We start from the raw sequence: 26588 nt of genomic DNA, 5'->3' as shown, positions 1-26588 counted from the left end.
AACATTTTGACTTTGACATTAAGAGTACCTGAACTTCCTTTCCAACCCTCTGATCCTAATTTAAGAGACTGTTCATTGTCTACGTTTTGCAAATAAAATCCATTCAAGTGGATCTGTTGTCAGTCTCTCGAGTTACTGGGCAATCTGCTACGGGACAACCCTAGACGTGAAGTGAGTGGAACAGAAGGTAATGGTAAACCCAAATCTAACCAACAGATCCTTCGGGGGTAGTGCTACATAAGTAAATAAAAAATAGCTTAGTACACGTCCTTGTGGCACCCCTGTACTAAGGGACAGTGCCGATGAATAACGATTACCAACTTTTACCCTCTTTTGCCAATCAGTAAAACCGACAACAAAACCGCAGATTTTTTTCTGAAGGATGCTGACTCAAACTTGGCTTGCATACACACGGTTACACAAATGTTGTCGGAAATTACGAATGTCAAGAACGTGGTGACGTACAACACGTATGACGAATCAAGAAAAATTAAGTTCAATAGCCAGTGCGGCTCTTCTGCTTGATTCCGAGCATGCGTGAGCTTTTTTAATGCGATGGACTTGTGTACACACAATTGGACTTTCCGACAACAAGTGAAGTTGTCGGAAAATTTAAGAACCTGCTCTCAAACATTTGTGGTTGGAAATTAAAACGGCAAATGTTCGATGGAGCATACACACAGTCAGACTTTCCGTCAACAAGCTCAAATCGAACATTTCCCGGCAGAAAGTCTGACCGTACGTACAGGGCATTACAGTCCTATTGAGTTTAGCTTAGCAACTAGTTTCATTGGTAAAATAGTATTAAAGTGGATGTAAACCCAATGTCATCCTTTCTAAACTACTTCCATAGGGGTTATCTTGAAGGATATACATGTCTCCCCTCTGTCTGCTATGAGACCTAAAAAACTGCAGTTTCTGTGGATGGGTCTGTTGTCTGGAGTCATGATGTCAGTAGACTCCCCACCCACCTCTACACTCCCCTTGTCAATATGCATTTTCTCCTGTGTATTTCTTACCCTGAACTTCTGCTATGATCTCTAACATCCAGTGAAAAAAACAGGTCCCCACATGACTTCAGCATGCCACTCATGCTGAGTTGTGGAACAGCCAATCCTTGCAGAGCAGCAGAAGAAAGGAGTGGGAGGGAATTAAAAAAATAATGCATGTTTCTTAGGCTAGTGCACGAGATATGTAAGTCACCTGTCACTCACAGCAAGGGGGAGGATTTGACAACGTTTTTCTCTGTTTGTCAAGATTTATCTCACTGAACAATAAAAGAGGATTGCTCAGAGCTGGATTAACTCTTTGTGGCAAGACTGGGCTCAAATGATAGGATATCTTATACTCTACATTATGAAATAAAAAAATAAAAAAAATGTCGGGTTTACATCCACTTTAAACACTGAATTAAAATCAATAAACACACATGGGCATAAATATTTTTGTTTTCTAAGTGAGTCAATGCAGAATGTAAGGCAAGTGCAATATCATCATCTGCGAGTATATTTTCTCTAAAGGCAAACTGGTAGCTACCCAGCTTCAGTGGAATAAATTGTTTAATATGATTTAAAATAGATTTTTCTAAACATTTCATTACAATAGAAGGCAATGTGAAGCCTGCATTGGTTTTATTTTTTTCCCCAGACTTTTTTCTTTATTATTTGATGATTCTGCCAGCAACACCAGGGGCGTTTTATGAAATCAGTGAGCCTATAAAAAACGGTGCTGTCCTTAGAGTGCCACAGTGAAGAGTGGGTGATATTTTCATTGTGCCAGGGACATTGATAGGATTGTAAAAGACCTTGGAACCCTTGGGCAAACTAAGTGGAAGAGTAATGTGACATGCATAGCGTGCTAATGTGAACTGCGGTTGTGGCCAAATTGTGCTAATGGTAGGAGGGCTTAAGAGGCATGATTAAATAAAACAAAGTCAGTGTCTCCCCCAGTACAATCCTCCCAGGTCAGACTGTCCCCCAGCATAATTTGCCCCCCCAGGACTTTCTGTCCCCCAATATATTTCCTCCAGGTCAGTCTGCTTTTCAATATATTTCTCCCTCCCCCTTTCAGGTCAATCTGTCCTGAAGTATAATTCTCAAAAGTCAGTTTGTCCCCCAGTACAATCCCCCCCCCCGGTCAGTCTGTCCCCAGTATAATCCCTCCCCCTCTCCAAGGACAATGTGTCCACCAGTACAATCCCTTCCAAGCTCAGTCTGTCCCCAGTACAATCCTCTCCCCCAGGTCAATCTATCCCTCAGTATAATCCCCCTCCACGTCAATCTGTCCTTCAATGCAATACCCCCCCCCCAAGATCATTCTCTGCCCCTGCATATTCCCCGGAGTCAGTCTGTCCCCCAGAATAATCCCCCCAGGTCAGTTTTCCTGTCTGTATAATCCCTCCTGGTCAGTCTGCCATCCAGTATGATCCCCCAGGTCACTCTGCCCCCCAGTATAATCCCCCTGAGGTCAGTCTGTCCCCCTGTACAACCCCCTAGTTCAGTCAGACTGTTCTAGGTGGATTGCACTGGGGACAGACTGACCCCCCAGTACAATCCTTGCAATAGTTGATTTTTTTAGGTTCTTCAATAGTTACACAAATGTTTTTCAATACACTGTTTTCACTCAATATACAATAACATCACTATTAGTACGCATAAACACAACATAACTTTTAAAATGCCTGATAAATTCCTACTAGGGTATTGTATACTACTAAGGACGTATTATAGTGTACATTCCCGTGTGAAGGCCATGTTCACACACACACACACACGGGAGCATGGGTATTCCATGCATCCCAGTGCAAGCAGTCTTATGCATGTCAAATGGGATGCAGCAGCTGCATGAACACAGTCACTGCTGCCAATCTGACCTCTGTGTTGGTGTGGGCGCACAGCCCCAATTGCAACCAATATGAGTTCAGAGAGGTGCACCTGCACCCACATGAAAATCAAATAAAGAGCAGTGACTGTGCTTCTCAATTGACAGGAACAGGACTGCTTGCACAGAGATGTGTGGGAAAACACAGCCTTGCATGTAACATGCCCTGTGTGAACAAGGCCTTTTGTCAGAAACCATTAAATCCCATTAAAGCTGAGACAGAAGTACAGTTAAATCACACTTGTTTAATAATAAAAGTAAAAAGAACAAACGTAGTCAAAACATAGCCAAAGTTCAGGAACCGGAATGGATAGTCAGACAAGCCAAACGTCAGGGAGCCAGAGATGAGCGTAGTAATACAGCAAGCAGGATCTGGAGCCAGAATGTCAGCAAAGCAAGTCTTTTAACAGGGATGCAGGAGAATGTCTCTGTGATGTTGACTAAAGCAAAGGCAGAGATCCTCTGGGATGGATGGCTTAAATAGGCAGTACTGATGAGCAGGATATCATCAACAACTTAGTAACTGTGGAAAGATAGGAGCTGGCAATTAGCCGACGGCTGAGAGGCCAGCTCAGAGAAGGAAGGGCTGAGCCCAGCCCTGATAGCCTTACAATTTTTTTGTTTTTAGAGTGTTATTTATTTATTGGGGATGGGGGTTGAGGCAACAACAGGGCCTCAGGGTCTCAGCTGAACTACAAATGAATAAATATTCATTCACAAACTGAAGCATTGTAAACACAGTTTACTGTGTTTCAGTGATAAAGAAATGCAGGAGCAGTGGGTACCGATCACTTATTGTGTTCATTCAGGAAGGAGCTGGTAAGCATGATATGTATACCAGCTACCCCCACTGTTCTCCACCCTAAAACACTGATCATCCCACCCCAGCAGAAGCAGCCAGTGAGAGGGGGAGGTGGGGGAAGCCAGCAAACTCATCTGCAGGAAGGGAGCACTGGGGGATCAGTGGGGGAAGGGGACAGGAGGATAGGAGGGGGATCTATTTTCACTGCTAAATCCTCTTGTATCTCCCCTGCAGCACCTGATGCTGGCGGGAGGGGAGAGGAGGAAAAATCAGCAGCTACAGGGGAGCCACGGGGGAGCCACAGGGGATCGGTGCTATGGGAGGCGGCACAGAAAAGAGGAGGGGGCATTTTAGGGATTAGTGAGGAGAGGGGAGCAGTGGCCACATCTCCACGTGTGCATTGTGTGTTAGTGCACAATGGGCCCCACCCCCACACATTACACACATGGATGATATGCCACTGAAAAACACTCTTCCTGTCATAGAGTAAAAATGCTTAAATACTGTACTGTACCTTTGGAGAAGCAATATTATCATACTAGGACAAGATTACAGCTCCCATACCCCATGTCTCTGCAACATAGGGGAAGGTGTTCTGTAATACATGGAGATAGTTGGAAAAATTGCTACCTGATAAAAGTGAGCACAGAAAATGATCAGCCTATTGGATTTCTGAACGGATCAACAGGTTTTCTGCATTTATTGAACTGAGTACAACAGACAACAAGTAAATCTCAATTACATGAATAATATTTATTGCTATTTACTAAAGATAACAAAAAAAGAAAAAAAAGAAAAAAGATTACCATTGCCGTCTGTTGTTTTGGAAAATATCGGCAACTTTGGTCTATTAGAAAATTCTTCACCATGGTTGAGTAGAGCATCTTTAACAGTGTCATAGCCGCACAAGACGATGACTTTTGCCATTCCAAAATGAATAGTTAATACTGTGCCATACTCTTTAGACAGCTGTAAAAGCAACATAGGAAGAAGACATAATTAACGGTCTAATATTAGCGTTAAGGAAATCCTCCACTATTATGTGTAAACACATCATTCATTTTTTGGTGCCTGTGTACCCCCGAAGCAGTTGCTTTTTTCTTCAGGTCCCTTGCACCCAGAGCCTGTAACTCTACAAGCAGCACCATGCTCCTTGGCAGCCTCAGACTGAAGAGTGGGTGCTTATTGTAAATATACTGTATAAATACCAGAAATTAAAACAAACCTTAAAAAAAAAAATTGTAGCAAAAAAGATACAGTTGGCAAACAAATATATAAACAGTAGTAATTAGGGTATACAGTTGATAATATTCCAATAGTTCAGAGAATGACCCCTTAACTCTATACTAGGGAGTCCTCCCTAAGGGACAATGTTTCAATAACGGTCTGTCAGTCTGTATTAAGCCCTTTCACTGGTGGTCAGCATGTTGTAGCCCAGATCCAGAATACGTTTCTCAAACCCAGGTATAGGGGCCTTTGTGCACATGGTGGTAGACACAGGAATGAATCTAATGCTTGTGGTGTCTAATCTACAGTATGTACTTACCCATGGCCCCAACCATCCCCTATTTGGAGGGCGCCACTCTTTTAGAACCAAATCTCTGTCTCAACACTAGGAAGATAATCAGGATAAAGGTGGGCCCTTCCTCTCGTGGCTAAAGATCTGTTATGCTCTCCGGAGAAGCAAGACACTAATCAGCATCTATAACTGTCTATAACCTAACTATGGTGACCCAACTTGAGCTGGAAATATATAGGAGGTGATACCAATGTTGCTGGTGATGCCCAAGGGGCTCACAAAGGGGAAAATAGGGAATTGGTTGAATATGGTAGAAAACACAAAAACGAAATGTACAGCTGTTCCTAGATAGAGTTTATAGGTAAAAAAGTTTCCTAGCCCTTGCAACTTCCTGGAAAAGACTGTTAGGTCATGTGGCACTATAGCACGTGGCCTTAGCCCCTGTACACACGGTCGGAGATTTCGACAACCAAATCCGTCGGATTTTGCCCTTCGGATCTTGTCCGAAACTGTTGCATACACACAGTTGGACTCAGGCCGCGTACACACGGGCGGATTGTCTGTCCAACTTAGTCCGCTGAAACGTGTTTCAGCGGACAATCCACTCGTGTGTGGGCTTCAGCGGACTTTTTCAGCGGACTGTTTGACGAACAAAGTCTTACGGAATTTCCATAATTTTGTCCGTTCAAACTTGGTTTTGTCCGTCCAAACTTGGTTTCAGCGGACAGTCCGCTCGTGTGTAGGCAAGTTGGACGGACTAAGTATGGCGCATGCTCAGAAAGGATTTACACGGCCGAAGGTTGCATTGCAGTGTATAGGACGTCGTTTTTCTAGTCCCGTCGTACGTGCTGTACACGTCATCACGCACGCTTTCAGCGGACTGTCTGCTCATCGTGTGTGGTCAAGTCCGTTCATTCAAATTTTGAACGGACTGTCTGTCGGATTGTCTGACGAACTTAGTTGGGCAGACAATCCGCCCGTGTGTACGCGGCCTAAGTTGTCGAAAAATCTGATCATTCAGAACGTGATGACGTAATTTCGTTACGATGGGACTACGTTCAGGCTAGTAGCCAATATCTTTGATGTAGGAATTTGATCTGAGCATGCGTGGCACTTGGTCCGATCAAAATTCTCTACACATGATCGGAGTATGTCCGATCGAACTAGTTGGTCGGAAAATATTTCCAACAAGTTGGAAAATTGGGTCCGACGGATATTCCGACGGAATCAGTCTGATGCATACCACACACAGTCGGATTATCCGACAACACGGTCCGATAGGACACATTCCGACGGATTTTCCGACTGTGTGTACAAGGGCTTACAGATATAAGAAGCATCAAACTCAAAAGAGTGTCCAGAGTATTTATTTAACCAGGAGTCATATGATCCTTATTTTCAGCACTGCAAGGCATTAGACATGTGCGATTAGTTTTGTACGAATCAAAAATTTGCACATTTGTGAGGATCCGAAATACAAATTTTTATGCATACGAATTTTGTACGAAATTTTGGATAATTTTATCATAACGAAGTTTCGTTATTGTTACAAAAAGTTAACGAAGCTAAAAGTCAAAAACTCAGGAAGTCAGCACAGCACAGGGATGGTGAGAGCCCCTCATAATGATAGATTTATCATAACGAACTTTCGTTAGGTTCGTAAACTTCTCGTAACAATAATGAAAATTTGTATTTCTTACGAATCCAAATCAAATTTCGGACACGAATTACGAATTAATTTTAATACGAACTAAACAAAACAAATTTATTGACGCGCACATGTCTACAAGGCATGTTCATAAGGTAGAAGGAATGTTGACCAAATGCCCCATATTGATACCCGTCTTTAACCCCTTGCCGCCGAGTGTACGCAGATGTGCGTACTCGGCTTCCGGGGGTTATACCGGGATGGTGCTCGCACCTGCAGGCATCATCCCGGTACCGTTTTTCAGAGCGGGCGATTGGCTTTCCAGCCATAACAACCAATGTGGCTGTTATGCTGGAGGAGCGGGAGGGGACGTCCCCCCTCCCGCCGCCTCCCGCCGCTCTTACCGGGGCTCCCGTTCAATCGGGAGCACCGATGTACTATTCGCCGCTTCTGGCGGCTAGGGAGGGACTGGAATGAAGCCGTAAGTGGCTTCATTCCAGTCTAATTGTAAACACTTCCCGTTTACTCGGCTGCCAATGGTGCCGGATTTAAAAATATATACAGTATTCAGAGTCGCCGAAAACAGTGATCTGAATACTTTGAAGTGTAAAGGAGGGATCGGGGGTCTTTTAGACCCCCGATCCCTCCATAAAGAGCACCTGTCACCACCTATTATGCCACGTACACACGATCAAATTGTCCGGTGTACTTAGTCCGCCGAAATGCATTTCACCGGACAATTCGATCGTGTGTGGGCTTCAGCGGACTTTTCCAGCGTAAAAGTCCGGTGGACATAGAAAGTATTTTTGCAGTCCAATCTTTCCGGCGAACTAAGAATGACGCATGCTCAGAAGCAAATTATGAAAAGGAAGCTATTGGCTACTGGCTATTGAACTTCCTTTTTCTAGTCCCGTCGTACGTGCTGTACGTCATCGCGCTAGCAAACGCCGGACTTTCTGTGTGTCCGTGTGTGGCCAAGTCCGTTTGGTAGAAAGTCCGCCGGACTATCCGCCAGATTGTTTGCCGGACTAAGTACGCCGGACAATTTGATTGTGTGTACGCGGCATTACTGTCACAAGGGATGTTTAAAGTGATCACATTATTTTTTTTTTTAAAACAATTTATTATTTTTAAAATAAATAAGAAATTTTTTTTTTTTTAGAGCGCCCCCGTCACCTCGAGTTCACGCAGCAAAGAAAACACATATGGAAGTTGCGCCCGCATATGTAAACGGTGTTCAAATCACACATGGGAGGTATCGCCGTGATCGTCAGAGTGAGAGCAATAATTCTAGCACTAGATCTCCTCTGTAACTCTAACCTGGTAACCATAAAAAAAATTAAAGCTTCGCCTATTGAGATTTTTAGGTACCGTAGTTTGTCGCCATTCCACGAGTGCATGCAATTATAAAGTGTGACATGTTTGGTATCTAATTACTCGGCGTAACATCATCTTTCACATTATGCAAAATAATTGGGCTAATTTTACTGTTTAATTTTTTTAAAATTCATGAAAGTGTATCTTTTCCCAAAAAGTTGCGTTTAAAACACCGCTGCGCAAATACCATGTGACATAAAATATTGCAACAATCGCCGTTTTATTCTCTAGAGTCTCTGCTAAAAAATATATATAATGTTTGGGGTTCCAAGTAATTTTCTAGCAAAAAATATGTATTTTAACTTGTAAACACTAAATGTCAAAAATAGGCTTAGTCATGAAAGGGTTAAAAAAATACTTATATCAAAGTTGGCCTTGAAAGCAAGAGAACATTGTTCGTTTGGCAAGATGGCTGTATTACCTCCATAAATGATTTGTAAGGTTGTTTCATGTCAATCATGTGCATATTTCCAACGATGGGTAAAGGTTTGGGTCCAGGAGGTAAATTCTTGTGTATATGTCTCTTCTGGTTGCTGTAAACATTGGCAAAGAAAAGTATGACCACGACAGATAAAAGGATTACACTAAGGTCCATGGAGAACGTGTTGCCAATGATATCTAAGGAATGGAAAACAAAAGCACCAGAGTAAATGGAGATAATTGGAACTGCTATCATTTTTTAACGTCTGTCTGTATTTGTATGTATATGAGCCCACTTTGTCATGGTGATCACTGTCACCAAAGCAGAAAAAAAAATGGGATTTTTATATACAGCTTACCTGTAAAATCCTTTTCTTGAGAGTACATCACGGGACACAGGAGCTTCATTACATAGTGGGTTATATAGGCACCTCTGGTGATTGGACACTGGTTGACCCTAATTAAAGAGAATTCCTCCCCTATATAACCCCTCCCATCTGGGAGGCACCTCAGTTTTGTAGCAAAGCAATAAGAAACCACGTAAAACCCAAGAGGGGCGGGAGCTCTGTGTCCCGTGATGTACTCTCAAGAAAAGGATTTTACAGGTAAGCTGCATATAAAAATCCCATTTTCTTGATCATACATCACGGGACACAGGAGCTTCATTACATAGTGGGATGTCCCATAGCAATGCTCAGGTTGAGGGGAGGGAGACACAGATCATAAATATAGACCGCCAGGGACCTGAGGACCTAAACTGCAGCCTGCAGTACACTGCGCCCGAAGGCGATATCCTCTTGCCCTCTGACATCCACCTGATAGAATCTGGTGAATGTGTGGACTGATGACCAAGTCGCAGCCTTACAGATCTGAGCCAGGGAGCCCTGGTGATGCACTGCCCAAGAAGCACTGACAGCCCTAGTAGAGTGCGCTTTCACCTGAAAGGGAGGAATCTTCCCCTTTAAGCTATAGGCCTGAGAAATAACCTGTCTGATCCACCTTGAGAGAGTGGACTTTGACGCTGCCTGACCCCTTCTAGGGCCTTCTGGCAGAATAAATAAACAGTCAGTTTTTCTTATCTGAGCAGTTGCTTGAAGATAAAGACTGATTGCTCTAACCACATCTAAAGTGTGTAAAGACTCTTCCTCTATGGACTGAGGGTTCGGAAAAAAGGATGGTAGGATTATATCCTGATTCAGATGGAAACCCGAAACCACCTTAGGTAGAAAGGACCCGTTGGGACGCATAACCACCCGGTCCTTATGGATAATTAAATACGGCTCTTTACTGGAAAGAGCTGCCAATTCTGATACTCTTCTAGCCGTGGATATGGCTACTAAGAAGACCAGCTTTTTAGTCAAGAGAGCTAAAGAAGCCAGCTGTAAAGGTTCAAATGGTTGGCCCTGTAAGGCCGAGAGAACCAAATTCAGATCCCATGGGCATACCGGAGGTTTAACCCTTTCATGACTAAGCCTATTTTTGGAATTTGGTGTTTACAAGTTAAAATCCATATTTTTTGCTAGAAAATTACTTGGAACCCCCAAACATTATATATATATTTTTAGCAGAGGCTCTAGAGAATAAAACGGCAATTGTTGCAATATTTTATGTCACACGGTATTTGCGCAGTGGTGTTTTAAACGCAACTTTTTGGGAAAAGGGACGCTTTCATGAATAAAAAAAAAAACAAAACAGTAAAATTAGCCCAATTTTTTTGCGTAATGTGAAAGATAATGTTACGCCGAGTAAATAGATACCAAACATGTCACACTTTATAATTGCGCGCACTTGTAGATTGACAACAAAGTACGGTACCTAAAAATCTCAATAGGTGACGCTTTAAAATTTTTTTACGGTTACCAGGTTAGCGTTACAGAGGAGGTCTACTGCTAGAATTATTGCTCTCGCTCTGACGATCGCGGCGATACCTCACATGTGTGATTTGAACACCGTTTACATACGCGGGCGCGACTTCCGTATGCGTTTTCTTTGCTTCGCGAGCTCGCGGGGACGGCGGGCGCTTTGAAAATTTTTATTTATTTTTTTATTTATTTTAAAATGACTAAATTGTTTTTAAAAAAAAAATTGATCACTTTTATTGCTGTCACAAGGAATGTAAACATCCCTTGTGACAGTAATAGGTGGTGACAGGTACTCTTTATGGAGGGATCGGGGGTCTAAAAGACCCCCCACCCCTCCTTTACACTTCAATGTATTCAGATCGCCGAAAACGGCGATTCTGAATACCGGATATTTTTTTTAAACCGGCGCCATTGGCAGCCGAGTAAACGGGAAGTGACGTCATGACGTCGCTTCCGTGTTTACGATGAGGAGACTGGAACGAAGCCGATTACGGCTTCGTTCCAGTTCCTCCCCAGCAGCCAGAGACGACGGATCGCTAATCGGTGCTCCCGATCGAGCGGGAGCACCGGTAACAGCGGCGAGAGGCGGCGGGAGGGGGGGACGTCCCCTCCCGCTCCTCCGGCATAACAGCCGAGCGGCTTTTAGCCGCATCGGTTGTTATGGCTGGAAAGCCAATCGCCCGCTGTAAAAAACGGTACCGGGATGATGCCTGCAGGTGCGGGCATCATCCCGGTATACCCCCCGGAAGCCGAGTACGCAGATCTGCGTACGCTCGGCGGGAAGGGGTTAACTGGCGGTTTTATCCGCATAGCCCCCTGGATAAAAGCCCGTACTAGGGAATGTGATGCAAGAGGCTTTTGAAAAAATACCGACAGGGCCGAAATCTGCACCTTGATAGTGCTTATGGCCAAATTCATTTCTAGGCCTGACTGGAGAAAGGCCAAGATTCTGTTAATGACATACTTTCTAGGATGCCACCTCCTGAGTTCACACCAGGAAACATATGTCCTCCAGATCTTGTAATAGATACGCCTGGAGGCCGGCTTTCTGGCATTGACCAGAGTAGAAAGGACTGGCCCCGAAAGGCCACGGTCTCTCAGAATGTGGGTCTCAGCAGCCAGACCGTCAAATTCAGACTGCGTAAAGCAGGATGGTAGATTGGACCCTGTGAGAGCAGATCTGGCCGGAGAGGGAGGGTCCATGGCCTGCCCACTGCCAACTTCATGATTTCTGCAAACCATGGTCGCCTGGGCCAAGCTGAGGCCACCAAAAGGACCGACTTCGACTCCCTCTTGACCCTTCCCAGGAACCGCGATAGCAGCGGGCTCGGGGGGAAGGCATAGATCAGATTGTACTGATCCCAGGGAACCGTCAGAGCATCTGACCCCTGGGCAAGCGCATCTCTTGTCCTTGAAACAAACTTGTCCAGTTTCCTCTTGAATCTGGACGCAAACAGATCCACGTCTGGAGTGCCCCACTTGTGACATATGTTCTGAAACACGTCGGGGTGCAGGGCCCATTCTCCTGGGCATAACTGCTGGCGGCTGAGAAAATCCGCCTGCCAATTCTCCACTCCTGGGATGAAGACTGCAGAAAGGCACGGAGCATGCTCTTCTGCCCAGACAAGTATGCGATTCACCTCCTTTTGGGCCACCAGACTTCTGGTACCGCCCTGGTGATTGATGTAAGCCACTGCGGTGGCATTGTCGGACTGAATCCGAACCGGGAAACCTCGCAGTCTGTAAGACCACTCTATGAGTGCCATGTAAACTGCCCGAATCTCCAAGATATTTATGGGCAGCAGACTTTCGGTCGCAGACCATTTCCCCTGCGAGCACGTTCCCTCCAATACGGCTCCCCAGCCTGTCAGGCTGGCATCCGTTGTAACAATCTTCCATGAGAGGGGAAGAAAAGTTTTGCCTTTCAGCAAATTCCTGGTTTGTAACCACCAGACAAGACCTTTGCGTGTCCCGGGGGATGAACGCATAGGAAGATCCAGGGATTGGGGCTTCCTGTTCCAAACCGCAAGGATGCATCTTTGCAGAGGCCTTGAGTGGAACTGGGCGAATGGGACGGCCTCGAATGAGGCGACCATCTTTCCCAATAGTCTCATGCACAACCGAATGGAGGAAGATCTTCTGCCCAGAATCAGACGCACCAGATCTCCAATGGCCAAGGCCTTTAGCCTTGGAAGAAACACTCTGCCCTGAGCGGTGTCGATAATCAAACCCAGGTAATCCAACCTGGTGGTCGGTTGTAGGGACGACTTTTCTAGGTTTATAATCCAACCTAGGCGCTCTAGATGTTCTAGCGTCCTGGTGACGCTGCGACTTAGGCACGCTGCAGTTCTCTCTACGAGAAGCAAGTCGTCTAGGTAAGCCCTGACGGCTATGCCCTGAACTCTCAAGATTGCTAAGAGAGGGTCCAGAATCTTCGTGAAGACTCGAGGGGCCGTAGCCAGCCCGAACGGCAAGGCCACAAATTGAAAATGGCGCCGCTCTACCGCGAACCTTAGAAACTTCTGGTGTGCGGGAAATATTGGCACATGGAGATATGCGTCTTTGATATCTATTGATGCCATGAATTCTCCCCCTTGCAGGGAGGAGACCACAGTGCGCATTGACTGCATCCGGAAGGTCTGGATGTGTAAAAACCGGTTTAGGTCTCTCAGATCCAGGATAGGTCTGACACTTCCGTTTGGCTTTGGAACGGTGAAGAGATTTGAATAAAAACCTGAAGCCTGATCTCTCGGGCTCACTTCTACTATCACACCCTGGGATAGTAACTGATCTAAGGCCAGGAATAGCGGTTTCTGCTTTACTGGATCCCTGGGGATCCTTGACCTTAGGAAACGAGAAGGTGGAATCTCCTGAAACTCTAGCCTGTAGCCCAGAGATACTGAAGAGATCACCCACTTGTCTTGAATCTCTTCCCACCAGGCACCTGCAAACTGCAGGAGCCTTCCCCCCACTCTGCCGAGCGGGGGCGCCCCTTCACAAGGAGGTTTTGGGGGTCTGCTTGGCAGGCTTTCGCCCCCAAGTGTTTTTCTGTCCCTGGGCCCGGCCTTGAGGCTTTCTAGCAGAGAAGGGCTGAGAAGGCCGTCGCCACTGTTTAGAGCTTGATGCTTCGGGAGAGAGAGCACGCCTAAATGAAGGACGTTTGCTCTTTTTGACTGGAAGGAGAGTAGACTTACCTCCTGAAATATTTTGGACGAATTTATCTAATTCTTCCCCAAACAAACGCTCCCCCTTAAACGGGAACCCAGTCAAATGCTTTTTGCATGACAGCTCAGCAGCCCAATTCTTTAGCCATAGGGCCCTTCGCATGTGAACCAACATGAGGGACAAACGTGATGCTTGTTGGACAGAATCCAAAATCGCATCGATTATGAAACACAAGATGTGAGGCATCTCTGCATAATTCTCTACTTCCTCACTGGGAAGGAGTCCAAACATCTGTTTAACCTGTTCCTTGAGGAACTGACACAACCCCACGGCTGCGACTGTAGGCTGCACCACAGCGCCAGCCATGGAAAAGGAGGCTTTTAATAAGGTTTCCAGCCTTTTGTCAGTTGGATCCTTAAATACCTGCGCATTATCCAAAGGACAAGTTAGGTTTTTATTCACACAAGAAACAGCCGCATCGACAGATGGGACCCCCCACTTCTTGGTGAAACTTTCCTCCACAGGATAATGCATAGAAAACCTTTTGGGAGGAGTAAACAGTTTATCGGGATGTCCCCAATCCTCATACATCGATTTATCCATTAAAGGATGAATTGGGAAGGAACAAGCAGTCTGTGGGGCTTTCCTGACTCCCAGGGAAGAGACAGAGGATGTAGCGACTTCAGCAGCAGGCATTCTGAATGTGGTACGCACCAATTCAGTATAATACTGCACCTGCTTTCTGAGTGCCTGGGAGGAGGGGACTATCTCCTCTTCCTCTGACTCATCCGACTGCTCATGATCCCTATCCAAAGATAGGGATCCCTCCTCATTTTCAGAACAACTATCTGAGAGAGGGATTTCAGCAGAGGGAGGGGATCTACCCCTTTTCCTGCTATCTTTTAGGGAAGCAGAAATAAAATTCATGATCCTCCCTTCAAAACCCTCCAATGTAGCCCTAAGGGAGTCCTCAGTGACATAAACCGGGGCTGCGACATTAGGAGAGGCTGCAAAACCCGAAAGGGGCACCGACTCGTCTTGAGAGGATGGCTCCAATCTTGCAGAGGGGGATGGTAATTTACAGGCACTTTTGGAACCCCTGGACCTAGGCGGTGACTTGCCAGTGCTCTTATTACCTCCCCCTGAGACCCTCTTACGAGGAGACATAGTACTAAGCTACAAAGCAGAGGTACTAGTACAAATGCGATCACTGTTGCGCTTAAAGTCTCACAATAAATCAATATATGCTTAAACTGCACAACCTGATGCTGAGTAGGTGTCTTAAAGTTTGCCTGGATCCAATCCCCATGGATGCTTACAGCCCACAGCTCCTGTGTCTCCAGTTACAGTCCCCTGACACTCTGGGCTTTTTAAAACTGCCGCCTGGCGCCTGCGCAGTACAGCGCCGTGCACACTAACGTGCACGGCTCGCAACCACCCCCCCCTCCTCCATTAGGCCGGGAGCGCGGAATCCGGGGGGGGGGGAGAACCCAAAGGGAGCAACGTGGGACCCCTGACCTGCGTGGGACCCCTTTTTACCTTTAACTGTGGCAGGAACTGTAAAGGAGACGTGAGTAGCTGGAGAACCAGACTTTCACTGAGCATGTTTGTATTGAAAGGCATGTAAGTATGCATCAGGCTGCTCTTACTCCCTCTAGTGGTGGAAACCAGGTAAGACATACAACTACTCACAATGAAGAAATCCATTCATATATTTAAATATACAGGATGACTTCCCTTACCTGTCCCCGCCGCAGGAATTGCTGATATCAGACCAATTCCAGCCTTCACCCATCACGGCGGGTATTGTTAGCCAACCTTCAGGTATATCTGGGGCTCTTACGAAAAGATCCTCCCACCTGGGCCATGTAGAAAGCTCTGCCAGAAACTTACGGGCGCTCTGAGTAAACAGTACCCCAAGTCTGGTTTTCCCAGAGCCCAGTCTTCCAATGGAGAGGACTTACAGGCAAAACCTTGTTTCTTCGGCAGACGAGGCCCGGGTACCATACCATCTTGGGAGTCAAATATCGGCCCGAGGTATGGATCCGGTTTGTTGTAGCCCTTCGGCCCTCGCAGGGACCTGCATAGAGCTAAGTTTTACGTGACCATCGACCAGACACTGGCGAAAAAACTGAGGTGCCTCCCAGATGGGAGGGCTTATATAGGGGAGGAATTCTCTTTAATTAGGGTCAACCAGTGTCCAATCACCAGAGGTGCCTATATAACCCACTATGTAATGAAGCTCCTGTGTCCCGTGATGTATGATCAAGAAATGTAAACTCTAAATTTTAGAGATGGTTAGAGCTGATGATTAATCCTCAAATGAAGGCACCTATTCCAGTCACATCTATCTAACAGAGGAATCCCTCTAACATTGTAGAGATCTCTTTACACTTCCTGTTGCATCTCTGCTGTGGAAAGTGAAGGGAAATCCCCCCAAGAGGGAATCAAAATAGAAACCGAAAGGGGGATCAATTCACAAAAGCATATTATATGTGGTATTTGGGTCACGTGACATATTTTTCCCATAAATCGCATGTGATTGTGAAAATGTCAATTCAGTATGCCTTTCTGAGGTATTTACCTCAAAAAGCAATAACACTCAGTAAATATGATATGTAAGCATGATACAACATTAATCTCAATTCTCAAAAGAAAATAAATAATTAAATGCATGTGTTAAATAATCTGTTGTCCAGGCATGTGAAATTTAAGGAATGTATACCTTTTATCTGGCTGTTGAGGAGCTGTTACCCACCAGCGCCATTAACAACCAGTGAATAGCTGGTTTTAGGAAGCCTGCAGGCCGCCTCATCCTTAGAAACCATAACAGCATGATGTCCTTAACAGTGTGGGTCCCTTTAATACATACCAGGCCCTTTGGGTCAGGTATAGATATTGAGGAGGGACCCCCTGCCCCCCCCAAGATCCACATGTCCTCAACATGAGGAACGGGGAGTTGCAGATTGTCCCATTCTCTGTCACTTTCACTTTAGATGGACAACTTGGCCTGCATGTAAGAGCTTGTTAACACGTTATATGTAATGACCCACATTTTCCCACACTGGATGAACACAGGTCACTGCTAAGGCACATAAAAACAAACCATTTTCTATGTGCTCTATTCACATTATAATGCTAGTTTGTGAACCATTACAGTGCAGAAAATACAGCATGTCTGAATTTTCCACATTGCACTGGATGTCACTCCAAATAAAGTTGAAAAAAAAAAAAACAATTAGTGAGATGCTCTGTAATGAGAATCGTACAAGGAGAAGCCAAAAGTCTTCGAAGATGAAGGGCGCCTGCGCGCTGAGTCCAGGTTCACGCCCCACCATCCAAGTGGACATAGAGTTAGAATAAAAAATTGCCGAGTGCAGCGAGGTCGTGCACGAAGCGTGGCAAGCGAAGCAAGCCTGCGAGGGGCCCTGTTACTAAGTGCATACCGTATGTCCACTTGCAGGGTGGGGCTTGAACCTGGACTCAGGGCAGAAGGTACTATTAAGTGCGCAGGTGCAGTTCATCTTCTGAGACTTTCGGCGTCTCCTTGTCCTCTGTACTGAGCAAGTGCTGCGCCTGCTCAGTACGAGGCGGGCACTATCCGTCGGGGGGACAGTTCTCGGCACAACACCGGCACAACACTAGCCTGCAGTTAGGTAATTCCTTCAACTCCTAAAAAATGTAATTCCTGCTATCTTTTTTTTTTTTACCATAACACACACTGAAAAGAAAGTAATGGCGCGCACACACGAATGTCCAACAGAAAAAGTCTGACAAGCTTTTCGTCGTATATTCCGATCGTGTGTATGCCTCATGTGACTTTTTTTTTCAAAAATTCTGACGGACCTAGAAATAGAACTTTTTAAATATTTCAGACGGAACCAATTCCTATCGGAAAAACCTCTCGTCTGTATGCTGTTCTGACGGACCAAAAACGATGCATGCTCTGAAAGTGGTTGTAAACCCTTACAAACCACTTTGACCTACAGGTAAGCCTAGATTAAGGCTTACCTGTAGGTCCAAGAAATATCTCCTAAACTTACACGGTTTAGGAGATATGTGCCAAAACACAGGCATCGCTGTCAATGGCGATATGCCACGAGTGGTGACTCCCATGCGCATGCGCAGGAGTGACGTCATTGCGGCTTTGTCGAATGACAGCGCCAGAGCAGCGAGACCCACGAGAAGATGGATGCGCCGGACTACAGGGGACAGCGGTGACTTCGCTGGATCCTGTGTCAGATAAATGACATATAATGAGCTACTATGCGATGCACAGTGGTGTAGTGGTTAGCACTCTCACCTAGCAGGAAGAAGGGTCACTGGTTCAAATCCCAACCACGACACTACCTGCCTGGAGTTTGCATGTTCTCCCTGTGCCTGTGTGGGTCTCCTCCGGGTACTCTGGTTTCCTCCCACACTCCAAAGACATGCAGGTACGTTAATTGGCTTCTTTCCAAAAATTGGCCTTAGTATATGAATGGGGACCTTGGATTGTGGGCTCCTTGAGGGTAGGGACCAATGTGAGTGTGCAATGTATAGGGATAGGGGTAGACACACACACAGGATGGACTGGTGTCTTTATTCAACCTTACTGACTATGAAACTATGAAACTCAGTTTGCTGAATAAATGGCATAGATATAAAATTCCTCTTTACACAGTGAGGTTCCAAAATCACATGGCAGTGCCACAGGTTATGTGGTGAACATCATTCCTCTTTAACCACTTCAAAACCTGACACATTCACCCCCTTCCTGCCCAGGCTAGTTTTCATCACACTTTAAAAAGACAATTACTCAGTCACTCAAAAAAATAAATATATATATATATATATATATATATATATATATATATATGATAAAAAGGTGCAGCACAACCAAATCTAAATGATGTAAAGTCCAAGGAAGGAAGTCCTGAATTTAAGAATCCATCTACTGTAAGCAGGGCCATCTTTAAGGCAGGGCAAAAGGGGCAGCTGCCCTGGGCCATGTCATTGTTGTGGGGCCCAAAGCAGCTACCTCATACTTGCCAACTATCCTGGTTTAAATTCCCTTGTCCCTTGAAGTTTTAGCCCTGTGCTATGTCCCGATTTCTCAGTGTAAAGTGCTGGTACTAATGCTGCCCAGCACTGCCCTATTGTTGTGTGCAGACCCTGTGTTTATATCTAAATAACCGGCATTCATATGTAAATAGCAGCAGCATTACTAAGCAAATAGCTGCAGCTGGCGGAATTCATATGTATATCATGCTCCCCTGCAGTGAGGAGATGATGTGCTGTAACCTCTATCAACCAATCAGTGAGCAGTATTGCTGTACAGGAATCTCTAGCAACCAATTAACAAGCAGAAATCATTTGATATAATCTCTAGCAACTAATCAGTGAGCCGTAATGTGTGCTGTAACCTCTAGCAACCAGTCAGTAAGCAGTAATGATAGCTGTAACTGCTGGCAACCAATTGCAATTGCTGCCTGATCTGATACAGTAACTGATTTTAAGTCTAGCTGCTATTTATTGTATGACTCAGAGCAGATGGAAAGTGAAATTGCATGGGGAGGGGCCCCAAGAAAATTTTTGCCCAGGGTCCAAACGATATTAAAGATGGCCCTGACTGTAAGGATTCCTAATAGGCAGGGAAAAGGTAAGGAATTGTCAGCCACCTCAGGTGAAATCTCCACCACCAATAGTCACACAGGCCACTCACATCAAATTGTTGACCACTGTAAATACAGGATAGTCAAATGCTCTTTACCCAACAAGGGTTGGCCCACTGACGAAGCTCTTTTGGCTACAGTTCGTTCTGCTCTCCTGTGACCCATTTTCAGCAGACAGCGGGCTGAAGTCTGCTGACATCACAGGGCCGGTCCAGGCTTGGGCAAGATCGTGACAATAGAATTAGAATCCTCATGCCTGGACCGACACCAGGCTGAGAACCTGAGATAGCCCAGTGAGTGCATGGGGGGGGGGGGTGTCAGAGGAGACAGCTGTGTGTTGGGCACCAAATCAGTGAGCCCATGACCTTAGACAAGTACGTAGACAGTAGATTCTGAAAAGTGGAATTTTCTGTACAGGATTCTTGTTGTAGGTCAGTGATTTACTAGGCCAGGATGAAGATAATGGCCTCTTAAAAAAACACATGAATAAAAATGAAAATAACAGTTACTATATTACTGTCCTCACACTAAACTATTTTTCCAAGATAACATTTCCTTTTACTCACAGTTCTGTGCTGTATGTTTATCCTGTTTTTCTGTCTTCCGTGTCTTTGCAGAGAAGACTTTTCCCTTATACACAGTCAGTATTTATGCTCAGTTGTGACAGCCTTTCCTAACATTCTCCTTCAGCAGACCTGGCAGAATTCCAGCTTCTCTCAAGTCTCCACCCAGCAATAGGAAACGTTAGTAAATGTGATACTGGCAGAGAAATTTAACATTCTGAAAATGATGCGCTATCATGCATGTGCTTAGCTCAAAAGTTAGTGATTGTGTGATGGTAAAAAAAAGTGACTTAGTGGTTATGTGGTTATGTTGGGGTCTCCTGCTGTAATATGTTTATTAAGGTGTACCTTCTTTTTGAGTGATAAACTGAATTCTGGGCCAACATTTACCCACGCAAAAGTCCTTTCTATTTCTATTCTTTTTTTTTTTTCTAATGCACTTCATCCTTCTGCCATTCTTGCCTTCCCTCCACCCCCTACCCCTCTTCTGGCTCAGTTCCGGGCTCAACGTAGTGTAAAGTTTGGGGTTAATTAACTCAAGTGTAGCGACTGCTAACAAGAACAGTCCACACTTGTGGGCTTGTTGGGCCACTTTTATTAAAGAAGATCAAACAAAGTTCCAGAAATGAAAATAAAGGGTTTTCTCCCACAGGGGGTTTTCAACAGCACCAAATAAAAAGATATTCAGCCTCCTGGCTTACACATGCAACATTGTAAACAAAAATACCAAGCCACGTGGCTCTCTATAGCAGCAGGACCACTGCTCAGCCTCCCACATAGAGCCCTCCTGACTCCTGTCAGCGACTTCGGGCTTGGATCTCTGGCTTCCAGTGCAGACCTGCACTCTCTGGCTTCTCCCTTACAAGCCTGGACTCCTCGTGAGGGTGGAGCCCAGAATCATGGTCAGGTGTCTACAAATAGCCCAGCACACACTTGACCAGTCAGTGTGCTGGTGGATCACAAAATCAGGCTCTTCTCTTAGTTAAGCAATGCCCCTGGAGCCCCTCAACATGCCTGGATGAGAATCCTGTGTCCTTCCCCTGGTGGGGTACCACACTACTACAGTAGCCAATATAGTGTGGTGTACTGGCAAAACCTGGTGTAGGCAGGTGAAGTCTACATTTTCCATGGTGGTTGGCGCTCAACCACAGTGGCATTGCAGTAGCAGTGGAAGTCAAATAGAACCTAGCTACGCTATGGTTTTCTCTGTGGTTTTCCGGGCCATCTTGGGTCAAGCAGGTCCTATTTAACCACTTCCCGACCAGCGCACGACGATGTACGTCGACAGAATGGCACGGGCAGGCATATTGGCGTACAGGTACGTCCAATATTCAATGCCGCCCTGCCATCGGGAGCGCGCCGCCGGCGGCGCGCTCCCGCGCTGGTCGGGACCCCCGTGAGTCCGGTCACGGGACCCGCGGACTCGATCACCGCCGGCATCTCCGCGATCGTCTCACGGAGCGGCCGAATAGAGGAAATGCCGAGTAAACAGCATTTCTCCATTCTGCCTAGCAACTAACTGATGCTGATCTCTGCTCCATGTGATTGGAGCAGAGATCAGTGTTCACTAAATGAAAGCCAACCCCCCCACAGTTAGTAACACACCCCTAGGAACACTTAACCCCTACACTGCCACCCACTGGTTAACCCCTTCACTGCCAGTGTCATTTACACAGGAATCACTGCATTTATATAGCAGTGATTACTGTATAAATGACAATGGTCCCAAAAATGTGTCAAAAATGTCCGATGGGTCCCCCACAATGTCGCAGTCACAATAAAAATCGCTGATCGCCGCCATTACTAGTAAAAAAATAAAATAATAAAAAATTATTAATAAAAATGTTATAAAACTATCCCTATTTTGTAAATGCTATAACTTTTGCGCAAACCAATCAATAATCGCTTATTGCGATTTTTTTTACCAAAAATATGTAGAAGATTACGTATTGGCCTAAACTGTGGGAAAAAATGTTTTTTTATATATTTTTGGGGGATATTTATTATAACAATAAGTAAAAAATAATGCGTTTTTTTCAAAATTGTCGCTCTATTTTTGTTTATAGCACAAAAAATAAAAACCGCAGGGGTGATCAAATACCACCAAAAGAAAGCTCTATTTGTGGGAAAAAAAGGACGTCAATTTTTTTTGAGAGCCACGTCGCAGGACCGCGCAATTGTCAGTTAAAGCGACGCAGTGCCGAATCGCAAAAAGTGGTCTGGTCTTTGACCAGCAAATTGGTCCGGTCTGAAAGTGGTTAAGATCCTGACTCCCAGGCTTCATGTGTATTTCACGTTTGGCTAGAGTAGGGACAGGTCGCCTATCTGTCAGGGACAGTGCTTAGCCTCAGGGAGAGGTTCCAGAGGAGTAGGCAAAGTGCAGGGAACACCATCCTTTCCGGAATCCTCCCCACACAGGCTGGCCAGGCCGCATACTGCTCCGTGAGACAGATGTTGGCACACCTGGGACACCTCGCTATTATCCTGTGAGTACTCCCAGTTGGCTTGCATTCTCGAAGAGCTTGTTTCGTATTGTTGAACTTTTACAACAACAATTACAATATAAATCTGTTCTCTGCACCTGGATTCTTAACCACTTAAGGACCGCCTCCTGCACATATATGTCGGCAGAATGGCACGGCTGGGCACAAGCACGTACCTGTACGATGCTTCTCAAGTGCCCAGCCCTGGGTCGGGAGCGTGCCGGCGGCAGCGCGTTGCCGGCGGCACGATCCCGACCCGGTCCTGAGCTCCATGACCGTGGCCGCGGGACCAGCAGACCCGATCGCCGCTGGTGTCCCGCGATCGGGTCACAGAGCTGAAGAACGAGGAGAGGTCTGTGTAAACAAACCTCTCCCCGTGCTTCCTACTGAGCCTGTCACTGATCATCTCTTCTCTTTTATAGGGAAAGACGATCAGTGACGTCACATGCCAGGCCATGCCCCCCTACAATAAAAAAAACACATAATGTCATACATAACACCTACACTGCCCCCTAGTGGTAAACCCCTTCACTGCCAGTGTTATTTACACAGGAATCAGTGCATTTAAATAGCACTGTTGCTGTATAAATGACAATGGTCCCAAAAATGTGTCAAAAATGTCCGATGTGTCCGCCACAATGTTGCAGTCAATAAAATCATAAAAATTGAAATCATAAAAATCGCTGATCGCCGCCATTACTAGTAAAAAAAAAATATTAATAAAAATGCTATAAAACTATCCCCTATGTTGTAAACGCTATAACTTTTGTGCAAACCAATCAATAATCGCTAACTGCCATTTTTTTTACCAAAAATATGTAGAAGGGGGCGTGTCCAAGATGGCGACCTGAGAGGTTGTGGAAGCCAGAGCTCTGCTGCCTTTTTATCCTGAACCCAGCTACCTGCTGTTCCTTTTACTGCACAACCTACCCACAGGTGCTCCGGATGTCCTGCAAAACTCGGCACAGGGGTAAGAAGCTTCGTTTCCCGGACTCCCCCTCGGTACCGGCCCTGCAAGCGACGACCCCCCCTGCAAGGGCGCGCAATATGGCGTCCCAGACGGAGATGGATGACCAGGAAGGTGCTGAGGAGATCGGACTCAGGGACGTGATGGCGGCTATAGCCACGTGTCAAGCTACCCTGACCAACAAAATCGAAGCTGTGCAGCTAGATGTTGGCCTGGTCCGTCAGGATCTTGACAAGCTCCGGTCCAGAGTTACAGAGGCTGAACAGCGGGTCGGGCGGGTGGAGGACCTCGCGGCTGGCCATGCGGAGTCCATCCGCTCCCTGCACACTCGGGTTCGTGCCCTAGAATACAAGGCTGATGACGCGGAGAATAGGAACCGGAGGAATAACCTCCGCGTGGTTGGCCTCCCCGAAGGAGCGGAGGGGAAGAACCCGGCGGTCTTTGTGGAGGAGCTGCTACGGACTCTGCTGCCTGATGCGCAGTTTTCCCCATACTACTCTGTGGAACGGGCGCATCGTGTCCCTCCTACCCCGGGGCCTCCTGGAGCGAGGCCGCGCACCCTGATATTCCGGCTCCTGCATTTTCGGGACAGGGATGAAGCGTTGCGAGCTGCCCTAAGGGTGGGTGAATTGCGTTTCCAGAATGCCACGGTGATGATGTTCCCGGACTATTCCATGGAAACACAGAAGCTCCGCAGATCCTTCGACCAGGTGAAGGTAGGCCTGAGGGCTCGAAACATCAAATATAGTGTCCTTTTCCCTGCAAAGCTACGGGTACAGGATGGTGAGACCACTAAATTTTTTACCAACCCGCGGGAGGCTGCCGCCTGGCTGGAGTCGCTACCGGCCCGTCACTAGAACTGTGGGAATGACTGTGCCTTCTAGCTGGCTGCTACGGATGCCTTCGGTTCTGGCTCATATTTTTTCCCCTGTTTTCTTTTATGCTGCTGTCCCCCTGGATGTTGCGTGATGGTGGACCGGGGGGGGTTTTCTGGTGTATCAGACTTGTGTACTCATCCAGCCCGGACAAACCCATGTTTGGGTATGATACCCCTCTAAACACGGACAAATTTTTGGGGTACTGTGTTCCAGGGGGCAGCGGTTGGGGGTACTTTCTTGACTTGGTACCGTTTCTCTGTTTTTTGCCATGGACTCCTTTCTGTTATTCACTCTCAAGGGGGGGGGGGGGGGGTCGGGGGGGATGTTAAGTTACTTGGCTGTTCTAACCGGACCCGGGTGGGCTGTCTGTTACTTGCACCTGTGTGTACTTACTGACTGCGGCCATGGCAGGAGCTGGGAGACAAGATAACGTCTTATCCTCATCTGCACTGGATGTCAGCATCTCTGTGGCTCTCTAATGCCGTTAGGCATCACCTCTTGCTCTGTTTACACGCTCTAGTTAAGCAATGTACTTTTTGGTTACTTGGGGGATCTATGCACCCTCAGGTTTGGGGGGGGGTGTGGGGTGGGGGGGCGGGGGGTTGTATCCGCAGTTGCGGATGGGGAAAAAGTTTAGTTTCATGTTGTTTTTTTGTTTTTTTGTTTTTGACTGTTTAATGGAGTTGCTTGCTACTTACACGGGGTACGGTCCACTACATATATGGTGTCATTCAACTGATCTTTTCTTGATTCTAGGTCTGGGGTGTCTGTGCTGGGAAACGACGGCTGGGAGGGACCTGTGGATCTGGTTAGGTGGTGTGTGTGAAGTGCGTTATGGCTGATATATCCATTATCTCTTGGAATGTCAGGGGCCTTAATTCCGCTATCAAGAGATCTCTGGTGTTTAAATATCTGCAAAAGTATAACCCCCGTATATGTATATTACAAGAAACGCACCTGATTGGCTCCCGGGTTTTGGGGGTTAGGAGGGCGTGGGTAGGCACCCACTATCACGCTACTTACTCTTCATATGCTCGGGGAGTTAGTGTTTTGATCCACAGGTCCCTTCCGCTGCGAGTTCACGAGGTGCGCACGGATCCTGGGGGTAGATTTGTAATACTGTGTGTTACCTTACATGATAGGGATATGGTACTGGTGGGGTTGTATCTTCCCCCGCCAGCTAATGGGCAACTTCTGTACGATATTATGCACACTGTTCTCGGTTTTCAGATACCTGAGGTTTTTGTCTTTGGGGATTTTAATTTAGTTCCTCAGCACGATGTGGATAGGCTCCGCCCCACGTCCCGTCCAAGTGGTGAGCTGCAGCGCTGGGCGGACACTTTTGCCCTGGCGGATGTGTGGCGCCACTATCACCCGCAGGAGAGGGGGTATACCTGTCACTCCGCCTCCCACCGGGCACTGTCGCGCATTGACCTGGCGTTTGCCTCCCCCGGGGCTCTGGGGTGGTCGAGGACGGCGCGGCATTTGCCCCGTGGGATTTCGGACCATGCACCCCTTATGCTCACTATCTCTTTGGCGCCCCCTCCCGGGGTGAGGCTGTGGTGCCTATCCAGATACTGGGCTGTGGATGACAGGCTACAGGAGGGGACATCGGAGGCTATTTGCAATTTCTGGCAACTTAACGAAGGCTCGACTGAGGGTGGGGTGGCTTGGGACGCTTTTAAGGCTGCCATCCGGGGTCATTTTATCTCACACATCGCGTCCCTACGTAAAGAGACGTCTAGGTCCCTTGAAGCCTTGGAGGAGGAAAGTGGGAGGAGGGAGGCGGAGTATGTTCGGACGGGGGATGGGGATGTGTACAGGAGGTGGCAGGAGGTCCTTCGGGAAGTATCCCTGCTTAATGTAACGCAGACGCAGCAGTCTATGTTGTATTCCAAACAAAGACTATTTGAATATGGCAATAAGAACGGTAGGTTGCTGGCGTGGCTGGCACGCACCCAGAGGCCCTCTACTCATATTGCTAGTATCCGGGATGTGCAGGGCCGGGAGCTTACCTCTCCGGCGGAGATCAACCGTAGATTCTATGACTTCTTCCAAGGTATATATACCTCCAGGTCCCAATGTACGGCTGCGGAACTGCAGGACTATCTGGGAGGGATTCCCTTTCCCCAACTTTCAGGGGATGACAGGGAATTACTGGACAGGGACGTGTCACTGGAGGAGGTCCAGCTGGCCATCGGTAGTCTTCAAGGTGGTAAGACTCCGGGGGCTGACGGACTACCCTCTGAGTTTTACTCACAGCACGCTGACCTGTTAGCCCCTAGGTTTCGGGCCCTTCTTGATGGAATCGGGGAGACTGATAGTCTTCCTGAGTCCATGGGAGAGGCGACTATTGTCCTGATTCCCAAA

At 46.6% G+C, this 26588-nt stretch overlaps 1 protein-coding gene across 5 annotated transcripts in view; it reads right to left on the bottom strand.

The window, feature by feature from the left end:
• The window catches only part of LOC143989057 (cytochrome P450 2F2-like), a 144422-nt gene extending 124381 nt beyond the window's left edge, over positions 1-20041 (bottom strand). For 2 of the 5 annotated variants that reach the window (XM_077489068.1, XM_077489070.1), the window contains exons 1-3: positions 19894-20041; positions 8648-8844; positions 4489-4651 (exon numbers count right to left, since the gene is read on the bottom strand). In XM_077489068.1, coding sequence (XP_077345194.1) covers positions 4489-4651; positions 8648-8821 — 337 coding nt within the window. In that variant the 5' untranslated portion in view covers positions 8822-8844; positions 19894-20041. The remainder of the gene's footprint in view (positions 1-4488; positions 4652-8647; positions 8845-19893) is intronic. The other 3 variants (XM_077489069.1, XM_077489071.1, XM_077489067.1) reach the window with 3 other exon arrangements.
• Positions 20042-26588: the final 6547 nt, after the last annotated feature.

The sequence above is a fragment of the Lithobates pipiens genome, unplaced genomic scaffold (assembly GCF_037356315.1).
Source record: "Lithobates pipiens isolate NorthernLeopardFrog02 unplaced genomic scaffold, aLitPip1_a1.2 Scaffold_18, whole genome shotgun sequence".
Taxonomy (NCBI): domain Eukaryota; kingdom Metazoa; phylum Chordata; class Amphibia; order Anura; family Ranidae; genus Lithobates; species Lithobates pipiens.
This window is presented reverse-complemented; position numbering and strand designations above follow the sequence as displayed.